The sequence below is a fragment of the Lolium rigidum genome, chromosome 4, assembly GCF_022539505.1.
Source record: "Lolium rigidum isolate FL_2022 chromosome 4, APGP_CSIRO_Lrig_0.1, whole genome shotgun sequence".
Lineage (NCBI taxonomy): Eukaryota > Viridiplantae > Streptophyta > Magnoliopsida > Poales > Poaceae > Lolium > Lolium rigidum.
Window position 1 is genome coordinate 211,100,920 of NC_061511.1, and position 11,052 is coordinate 211,111,971.

The 11,052-nt window shown below is 51.3% G+C and overlaps 2 protein-coding genes across 3 annotated transcripts in view; both read right to left on the bottom strand.

Moving 5' to 3' along the window:
- The window catches only part of LOC124706987 (photosynthetic NDH subunit of lumenal location 5, chloroplastic-like), a 100,572-nt gene that overhangs the window by 15,089 nt on the left and 74,431 nt on the right, over positions 1 to 11,052 (bottom strand). The gene's annotated exons all lie outside the window — the stretch shown is intronic.
- On the bottom strand, positions 6,443 to 7,567 carry LOC124706984 (protein PELOTA 1-like). Its single transcript, XM_047238648.1, has one exon. The coding sequence runs from the start codon at positions 7,565 to 7,567 to the stop codon at positions 6,443 to 6,445; it is 1,125 nt and encodes a 374-aa protein (XP_047094604.1).

Sequence of the window (11,052 nt, forward strand, 5' to 3'; positions counted from 1 at the left end):
TGACCAACATTGATGTACTTCCTGCAATGGTGCATTTAATGTGGTAGCACATGGACAAGAATTGTGCCCAGGTAACGTGTCTTCAATTTTAAAACGTACCCTGTAGCGTCAGAAGGGGTAGGTATGTCGTTGCATATATAGCACAGTAAACCGAGCAAGGAATACATCATCGCACCACGCGTCGTGGCGACTCTAGACCGGCCCCTGCCCACTTCGTTTTCTTCCTGCTAGCTTTTAGGCTATCTGCTGCATATAATAGTTTGTTTTTTGATTTGTTTGGATCCGAATATGGCAACCCACGGATACTAAATTGGTCTCGGTTTTGTGGCCGGAGTTGGCTACAACGGGTCAAAACCTCAAAAAAAAAAAAAGATAGGGTGCTAAATCCATGTAACATAATTAACGTATATTTGGGGCCCAAAAGCCCCCAATTTATCACCATCAAAAAAGAAAAAAAATAATAAAACAGTCCCACTACGAGGATGCTAGCTGGCCGCCACCTAATCCTCATCGTCGAGGTCAATGAAGACCTGCGGCTGCAGTCACACATTGGCCGCCGGAGAAGGGGGCGGAAGGTAATGCGGTCCAGGCGGTGGCATCATCGCCGCCATGTTCTCCTGGGAGGTCTAGATGACCTCGTCAAGGAGGGGTCATTTGGCGCGCTCCCCGCTAAGGAGATGGCCTCCTCCGTCAGCTCGGTGGCATCCTCCTCCACCATCACTTACAGGAGTCAATACATCAGCATGATTTATTGTATCGAGTCTTTTATTTGTTTTTCATCGTTGAACCGTTGGACGGCTATGTGCATCCGAGTTATACAGAGATCTTGTGTAATGCTTAAAACTATTGAGTAGTAAAGCTTCCTTTATCGAGAACAAAATGTGCTACCTGAACCTGATTGCCACCATGCTCATTCTGATCCACATGAACTAAAGCAGCCTGCAGAGAAATAATAAAGCATCGCCTAGTTCCAGGCATTTAGAGTATGTGTTCGTTTCTAGTATGAGTATTATTAGTCTCAGCTCAGAGAATGGACTTTTGTAGGTCTGGCCAACAAAAAGGCCACTTTTTGAACCTAAAAAAATTTCATTTTAAACATGTTTAAAAAATTTGAAAAAATATATTAACATAGAGATTGTTGAAATCTATTGGTGTGTAAATTTTCAGATTGAAATATGTTGCATTTTGGCTCAGTAAAAATAACTAATCTTGATTTCAGGATAGGTGAACAATAATGGAAATTACACAAAAATCTAGATTTCGTCATTTTGTGAGATTTTGTTATTTTTACTGAGGGCAATATATGATGTATTTCAATCTGAAAATTTACACACCAATAGATTTCAACATTCTCTACGTCTACATATGTTTTCCAAATTTGTTTGAAAATTCGAAATCTAAAAATTAAAATTTGAAAAAGGAAAAAACAAAACCAGACCACATGTAGCCCGGGCTACATTTGATGTTTTCGTCTCAATTCACCCATGTGTAAGGTTACCTACTGATATATCAAAGTTAATTCTTAGTTAGATGAATACATTTCTTCCCACGTCTCTGCTTACACCATGATCTGAATCCAAGAGCCTAGCAGGCTAACAACAGTTATTTTATAATTTGTTGACCAATCAGCATTCTCATTTACACTACCGGAAAAATTGACGTTGCCGTGCGCGGAAGTTTTGCCGTGCGTCAACACACGGCAAAGAAATATATGCCGTGCATGCTTCACAAAAAACGCACGGCAAAGAAATATCACACGGCAAATAACAAAAAACGCACGGCAAAGAAAATACCGCACGGCAAATCACAAAAAACGCACGGCAAAGAAATGCGCACGGCAAAAAAAAGGAAAAACGCACGGCAAAGAAAAGCGCACGGCAAAGAAATTTCTTTGCCGTGCGCGTTAGCAGCTCGCACGTGAAAGGCTAGAATGAATACAAACCGCTCGATCACGTAGATATTGGATGGTTGTGATTCACTGAGACATGGATTGATGACATGGCATACTCCACCCACCTAACCCCACCACGGACTCCCCCCACCACCACTCCTCTATCTCTCCTTTATTTCTCTCAGCCCCACACACAGCACACACACTCCTGTCTCTCTCCTTCATCTCTCCACATCAAGCTCGCAGCATACGTCGGGGGAGCAAGCTTGCGGCCAAGCAAGCTCGCGCCCAAGCAAGCGCGCGGCACGGGCCTGGACGCGGCGGGCGACCTCGCAGCGGCGAGCGCAAGGCACAGGCGGAGCCGCGGCCGCTCGCAGCGGCGAGCGCGCAGCGGTGAGCCGGCGTGGCCATGGCGAGTGTGCAGCTACGAACAGGCTTGCCGCGGCGGCGAGCAGGCGTGGTCGCGGCGGCGAGCGGGTGTTGGCGAGCGTGCAGCTACGAACAAGCTTGCCGCGGCGGCGAGCAGGCATGGTCGCGGCGGCGAGCGGGTGTTGGCGAGCGTGCGTGGCAGCAGCGACGAGCACGCGGCGGCGAGCAGACGGCGACGAACGGGCGGCGGCGAGCATGCGGCGACGGCTCCACAGCAGCGACGGCTCGACAGCAGCGACCGCGGGCAACCTCCTCGACGTGGGCGCGGCCAGCAGCGCGACCTCCTCCCGGCCAGCTGCACTCACCGGCGGCGGTGACGACGGCATTTTTTTTATTTGTAGAGGATTTGTTTGCCGTGTGCTAGTAACTTGTGCACGGCAAAGGAAGATGCACATCAGCGAGGTATGAAGCGCTCGGCAATGCGTGGACGCACGGCATCCAGAGAAGACGCTCGGCAAAGAATACTGCACGGCAGCGAGGCCTTTGCCGTGCAAAATGTAGTCGTCGCACGCGGCGGGTCTTTGCCGAGGCAGACTTTGCCGTCCGCTCTTTGCCGTGCGGCTGTGCACGGCAAAGACTTTGCCGTGTAAGATATGCCCTTTGCCGTGCAAAATGGCCGCACGGCAAAGCCTGTTTGTGCCGTAGTGTTAAGACTCTGATGACCACCCGCTCCAAATCTCCTGGCACATCTGATTTCACGGGACCGCACCAACCGCGACATTGCAGTCGCATATGAAACTGTACATGGTTTTCCCGGTTTTGTACGTTTCTTTTCCTTCTATCTATATATGGCAGTGCTCAGTTGTTGTTTTTGCATGTGCGTATGCATGCTAGCTAGCTAGCTAGCTCTTGAATGCCACGTCCGCATGCTTAATTGCGTCTGATCCCATTGTAGTTTTATGACATAAGGCCGGCCATGAGTTCTTCCCCAACACTCGATCTTGCGCACTTAATTGGTGTACATGTATACACTCCTCCAATGAAAATGAGATGCCATGGCCTTGCCAACCCACTAACAGTCGAGCGCGGGAGATGGAGATGGTGACCCATGCATGTCAAGGCTGTTGCGCACTTAATTGGTGTAAATGTACAACCCATCAACACCACCGCGCTAGAGGCAGCGGCGTGATAGAGATCATCGAAAAGCGCAAGAAAATACTATATAGGAAGATGCATGAGAAAACCAAGAGAATAGTGTAATTAAAGATAGGGAGGGAGGTTGGCTTTTACAACGAACATGATAAGTGTGGAAACCCTATTATTATATGGCACGGTTCCTTTGGTAGTGTTCCTGTCATTTCATGTGCATTTTTGGTCATTGCCATTCATGTAGGCCTCGATATTTCATGTGTGTTGAGAAACTTAAAAAGTTTCATGCGTGATGGAAAACTTGATATTTCATGTTCACAAACTAGGTGATCACCGGTCAAAAACCTACAATGGAAGAACTCAAAAAGTTTGTGTGCTATATCATTCGGCTAGATTGCGAGTAAAGTACAAGTCATAGAAAACCAAACTCCATGAGAGCCATCTAAGTGTAGCAGAACAATCGCAGATACTATGCACTTCTCACATAAAGCAACCATTGACCTACGGAAAATCGTGTGAGAAGGCTGGTTTTCTGCGCACCCTCCCTCACGCACGTGTCGCCCCCGCGTGGCGACCAGGGGAAACCCTAGTCCCCTCCGCCGCCGACCTTCTCCTCTCCTCCCCCTACTCCCTCGCCACCGCCTAGGGACGTAGCCGGGCAAAGCCTGGTCGGCGGCGGCAAGTCACTCTCGTTCCCTGCTCGCGAGGGTGGGCGCGGGGAGCAGCCTCCGGGTCATGGTCCGGAGTGCGGGCTTGTACCGCTGCTTCGACGCGGCGGGCAGTGGCGTGGTGGTGGATCATCCTGGATGTCGACGACGTCGGTGTCTCTGGGCGGCACGGGCCTTACGGCGCCTCCATTAGGTTCCGGTGATTTTCCCGCCCAAATGCACGTACTGGCGGCTTCTCCCGCCTAGTTTACCGTACCGGCAGTGTTTTCCCACCCAAATTCCAGCACCTACATACTTGATGGGTCTTGGCGCCCTTGTTCTTTGTCCCAAGATTTTATGTGTCCGTACCACTTTGGCGATGCCGTATCCGTCAGATACGATCTCCGAATCGGGCAAGTGACCAGCCGTCAGAACCGTCTCGAGAAGGTGGCTTCTCCTTTAGCGCTCCGGCAGTAGCGGGTCGAGACTGCACCGTTGTGGTAGGTGGTCAGCTAACCTCTATAGAGGAAGGGTGGATGGGTCGATGGTGAGCTGGTTCGCTGGGAGGTCGGCAGCGCGAGGCGCTGCTGTGTTGTTCTTGCGGTGGGCTGGATGTGGGTTAGGCGAGCCTGCATCTACCGGGCGGCGGCGCGATGGTGTCCTCCGGGTGGTGCTGGCCACGGAGAGGCGGCGATGGTGGCTCAATTCTGGGGCGACGCGGGCTGGTGGGTGGGAGGCTAGTGGTGAAGAGTTCCCTGCGTTGGGGTGGGATGGTGTGGGTTGCCGGACGAGGGGAAGGCGGAGGTTGCAGCGAGCTTGCGGGCTAGATCCGGGCCAGGCGGGCCTAGAACTGGCCATTGCTTTATAGGCCGTTCTGCGTCTGTCTTGTACTGCGTTCAGCAGCTGGCGTACCCTTCCTCCTTTGCGTATGGACCTCATGGGGCTCCTAGGCGACGGATCTCGGGGCGTTGGTGGTAGTGGGGTTTGGGAGAAATCCTTTCCGGCTCGTCGGACACCGATGCGGCAGCGCCTGCGGGTGTTTCCATTCCTTATTGTAGGGCATCGTAGATCCCATGTACCACCTAACCCCGAGTATCGGGGGAAACCCTAGGTCCAGTTCACTGGACTCGCCGCATAGGGCTATAGCATGCGCACGTAAAAGGGAGCTTAGATTTGAGTTATTTGAGTTGGAGCAGAAGCAAGGACGTACTGGGTGGGATAAATTAAATTTTGTAGAACTTGGCCGGCTAGCTAGCTGGAAATTAATCATGCATATATCCTACTAGTACTAGTAGATAGGAGGGAGAATTACTAGTAGAGTACTACGTAGCTAGGATTCATGAAGAAGAAGAAGAAGAAGAAGAAGAAAAAAGGTACAGTAGGAGGTAGGGAGAATTAGAAACGCGCGCGTGAGTAACCGGCGCGCGAGTGGACCAGGATTGATTCATCATCGGTAATTAGTAGTAATCCATCAAGGTACTAGTAGTAGTACGTACTAGGTTTGGATTTCCCGGCCGGGCGGCGACACGTACCCGCGTATGTACGTACGTACGTACTCGATCGTATACATGGAGGTGGTTTTGATTTGGGAAGCAGTACGAGGGTAGTAGCTAGACTACGGATGCACTGAATAATTAAGGTAATTATATTGAGGAGACTGTCACACGTACGTAGTGCTAGCTGCCGATAAAAAAAGTTGGAGGTGATGGAGCATATATGATTCGCGTCAAAAAGCTAGGTAAGACGCCAAAACAACGGAAAGGCAAATTAAATTCCAATCGATCGGACCGGCCGGCTGAAGCTAGGTAGATCCGTGTTGGTCACGCGCGCACGCGTCTTGGTCTTGAGATACATACACGTGTACATACATGCGGGTCTCGCGCCCGCCCCGCGTGGGTCCCTGCAGCTGCTGATCGAGGAACCGGTCCGCGGCGAGGAGGCTCGTCGGGTCCCAGCTAATTCCCAGCTGGCCGGAGTCTACGTGGCCTCGATCGATGGAGATGGCCTCGCGTTCGCGTCGCTCTGCCCTCGCGAGGAAGGAATGCATGGTTGGTTGGCTTGTTCAGTCCGTACGTGCGTACGTGGCAGCAGCCAAATAATTAATTAATTAAGGAGGTGTATGCATCAACGCACCGTACACGCTCCTGAATCAGAAACCGCGCGCCGATAGCGAGGGCGTCCTGCTGAAGCGGATCCACAAGACCAAGGAGGACCGAGGCGCGCCACAAGTACGGGACAAGAAGCTGTTCCAGCGCCTCCCCGGACACATCGAGCCCAGACCCAGCGACCCCAACTTTATTGGGTAAGCCAACTTTGTGTAAAAAAATAAGCACTCTGACGACATAGATAATCCTACCGTACACAACAATGGTAATACAAAATTACATCACATCTCGATGTGGTCCAAATCGGGAAGGGGGAAACGAAGTACGGCAGCTATTCCCGTGACCTGCTCGAGCTGATGGCCGGAGACATTCATGGACGAAAAGACCCGCACGGTGCCGCCGAGCTTCTTGACGGACTCGGCGAGGTCGACATACTTGCGTCTGGCGGCAACATCGGGGCTCCTGAACCAAGTATCCGTGAGCAGCAGAGTCTTGATGGCCAGCCGCTCATTCGCAAGCTCCACGTGTTTGGGGCCGTAGCAGGCCCGGTCCGAGTCCTTGGTGATCATGTCGTAGAACTCCTGCATGGCCGGGACCTCCTGCGCGGCCTTGGTGTCCTTGATCTGCGCCATGACGCTCTTCTCGCCCAGGACGTCCTTGAGGCTGTGCGGGTACCCCGAGGGCGCCCTGGCGAGCACGATGCGCGCCTTGTTCTCGGTGACGGCGCGCATGTCGCCCCGCCGCGTGGCCTGCAGGAGCATGTAGTCGCGGAACTGGTCCTTGGTGAATCCGGGGCTGGCGATGACGACGCACTGGACGAGCCCGAAGTCGACGTGGTTGAGGAAGGCGTCGAGCACGCGGCCGAAGAAGTCGTTGAGCGCCGTGTCGTAGGCGGCCATGGCGCAGCCGTGCTTCCTGGGGATGGGGACCTCGATGCGGGCTCTGGTGGCCGTGACGCTCCGCCCCACGAGGAAGAGGTGGGCGAGCCCCTCCTGCATGAGGAGCACCGCCAGGTCGGCGTTGGCGGCCGTCTCGTCGCACGACTGCTGGATCCTGTCGAGCGCCGGCCAGTCCCACACCTCCTTGCGCAGGATGAAGGGACGCTTGATCTCCAGCTCCAGCGTGTGGTACTGCCCGATCTGGACGTACTCGTTCTTGGTCTGGTTCTTGCCGCGCACGCGCATCAGCGAGTCCTCCGTGGCGTACTCCACCGACTGCACCGCGATCTCCAGCGTCAGCTTAACGCGCTCCGTGTCGCGGCCCCCGATCTTCCGCACCGTCACGGCCTCCACGGTGTCGCCGACGGCGATGAGGTTGTACGCGTCCCACAGGTCGTCCTCAATCTGCGGCAGCAGCTTGACGGAGCCGGGCCCGTTGGGGACGAGGTTTCGCGTGACGAGCTTCATCGTCGTCCGGGATCACAGTGCGCTGCGGTCTCGTTCTCGAGATCAGCCGGAGGAGACCTGTGCCGACGGCGGCTGCAGCGGCGGCGAGGGCTGGATGCGATTCAGGAAACAGAAGCATCTACGAATCTGCGCTTGTGGTTGTTTGTCGTTGTGATGAGTTGCGAGCTGTATCGATGGACCGACTGGACGGAGGGTGCTACTATTTAACATGAACCGCACGTCAGGTTTTTGCTGGGAGATCGTGTTCGAGTCCGTAAGGGTTACGAGTCCAATAACCCTCTTGCGCGCGTGGCCTGGCAACTTGATCGATCGAGTCGCCCAAGAACTCGGCGTCCGACATCGACTGGTATTTCCCTGTGGCCACGGACGCGTACAGTGCAGATGAAAAATTGGCTGCCGTTGGTGTTTGGTCCAGCGTTAGCCATGCTGAGCACTATTGTGTTTCTGTTTGCTGGCTTCCTCAAAGCAGAACAACCCACTAAAGTTAAGATTCAACAAACCGATCAATTGCTCAAAAGCGCAAATCACTAGTCTGAGATTTGCGGCCCTTTGTAGATAATGATCCGCAAAGAGTAAAGTGTCATCAACATATACTTTTATAAGAGCATCATTACTCCGCTGCGTATACGCGAATGCAGGTCACGAAAAACACGTTTTGCAGCTCCCCTTATAAATTGCTCAAAACTTCTTCAGCTTAGCGGGGTGGGACTAAAGAGTTGGTCTTCCTGGCTACCGATGTATTATCTCCAGCTAGCTAGGTATGCTTTTGGTTGGGCCTTTGCTTGTTGTCTATGCTGATGGGCCCAAAGTATCCTCATGTATGCATCCATGTGTTCAGACATAATTCTGTACGCTGACTCTTTGAAACTATAGCCCGGTCCTAGTGCATAGTATAGTGCGCTGTCGGTGCCCAGAGGCTATGAATGCAAACCAGACGCGAGTCTCCTAGAGCGCATATCTGTTTCACTGTAAATAAGATGATTTCCGGAGCTGGACGACATCGAGAGGAAGTGGCACGAAGACAAACATGAGTTCGCCGCCCTAGAATGACTTCTTTGTGACAGGTCGAGTCTCCTGGAGCGCCTATCTGTTTCACTGTAAATAAGGCGATTTCCGGAGTTGGACGACACCTTGAGGAAGTGACACGAAGACAAACATGAGTTCGCCGCCATAGAATGACTTCTTTGTGATAGATCGAGTCTCCTGGAGCGCCTATCTGTTTCACTGTAAATAAGGCGATTTCCGAAGCTGGACGACACCGTGAGGAAGTGGCACGAAGACAAACATGAGTTCGCCGCCGTGGAATGACTTCTTTGTGACAGCATGCAAAGAAAGAGAGGTTGGTACAGGTTTTTTTTTCTATCGCCGTGGTGCAGGATAGCTGCACACCTTGTTAGCCTTTGTTTTATCCTCGTTACATAAGGTTGGCAACAACAATCATTACAAGTTTACGTATAAGTCGGTGCAGTGATAGCCTCACAATCTCATATTATATGGACTAATAATGTTACTTATTATAGTATGTCGATGATGTTTGAGTTTCTCACAAAGTTTATATAGGAGTTAATAATGCAATTTATAAATAGGAGAAAATGTGATTATCGATGTCGATGATGGACCCGAGGAGCAGTGTCATCATGGATAATTCACTGGAATTTAGAGATTTTGTTTCTCCCGATGCAACACATGCACGGGCAATTTTGCTAGTAATAAGTGGAATAAATTACAAAACGTTGCTATAAAGGGAAAGCCATGTTGAGAACGTGAGATATTGATACGAGACATGGGTTTCCTAGCTAGTGATCACTTGTCTTCTCGGCCCTTAATTGAGCCGATCTAACACCCAAAAAGTGGCTTTAGCTTGTAGATAAAACCCGCCGGTGAGCAGCGAAAGAGCACCAGCCACTTTTAGCCTGTCGTGACTCGATTTTTGTCTCGCAGCCCGTTCCCTACACGTGATGACACCATCGTAGTAGAGAGCTTAAAATACATACGGATAAGAAAGAAGGAAAACTCTGAGATTGTTTGTTAATTTGATCGGCCGAGCGAGGATCGTACCATGTGGGGTCGCCGGAGCGAGGCTTGACTTGCTTCGAGAGTTCGCGGAGCAACGAGTCGATCGTTCTCCAGGATGGCGCGGTCCGTATCCTTCCCGTACTTCTTGCTCGCCGCGGCCATGGCGTCGTACAGCTCCTCCTTCTGCTTCTGGATCCCGTTCAGGACGGCGTCCTTGTCGAATTTCCCGCAGCTGCAAGGATGCTGGACCTCCGTGTGGGCGAGCCGCCGTTCCACGGCCGACGAGACGAGACGCGACGCCGCCGACTCCTGCCGCAGCACGCCGCCGCCCAGCCTCCTCGCCGTGTGCCCCAGCACTGCCGCCGCCATAGCGCGCCGTTCACGTTGATATCGATTAATTTTCTTCTTGGTTCTTCTAATCGATCGAGTTCGAGTCTTGTGTTGTTGTCTGGGTTTCGTTTCGATCCAGGAGCGCGGGCATATATATGAGTTCTTGTACACAGGGATGATCCCATCGATCGAGTCGGAGTTCTTCGACTTGTAACCCGTACGGACTCGAACACCGATCGATCTCCTAGCAAAAACCTGACGTGCGGACGTGCGGTCCATCTTAAATAGCACCATCCCTCCGTCCATCGATACAGCTCGCAACTCATCACAACAACAACCACAAGGGCCAGATTTTTTTTCGATAAAAGGCGCTTCATTACTCAAAGAATTTTAAGCATTACACCCAGTTTATGCATAACTAAGATACACACAGCTGTTCAAAGAAATAAAAGGATAAAAACGAGAATGTTTCAAGTCGAAAAAAGTAAATCACTAAATAGCCCCAGACAGCCTAATTAGCCTCAAGACGTCTATTATGCTGCCACTCATGTTGGAAAATAAACTCCTTCACCGTGTTCTCCAAGCGTGTAGACACCTTCGTAGAGAGGTCGCGATCCTCCAAATGTTGGAGTGGCGACCATGAACGGAGCAAAGTTGTAGCGCGGTAAACAACCTGTAAAAGAGAAAAAAATTGTCATTAAAAACCTTGTCATTTCTGCATAGCCAAAGCGACCATACAACACCAATCGCACCCATCTTGATAAGCGTTTTATACCTAGCGTCAACCCAATTTAGCTAATTGCCGAAAATGTTTGCAACGCTACGGGGAGGATATAAGGTAGAATCTATCTGAATGATTGACCATATAGACCTAGCAACTCGACAGCTGAAGAAAAGACGTTTTATTGTCTCTTGTTCATGACAAAAAACACATTTCGTACGGCCAAGCCAATTGCGTTTGGCAAGGTTATCTTTAGTGAGAATCACACCCCGGCGAAGATACCATGCAAAGACCTTTGTTTTCAATGGTATCTTCATCTTCCAGATGGATTTGTTATTAACAATCGGTTAACTAGGTATGCATAAGGCTTGATACATGGAATTGACCGAGAATTTACCATTCTTGGTAAGATTCCAAC

What these genes read in the sequence shown, in the direction of transcription:
- LOC124706984 (XM_047238648.1), bottom strand. Translation starts at nt 7,567, where the DNA reads ATGAAGCTCGTCACGCGAAACCTCGTCCCCAACGGGCCCGGCTCCGTC.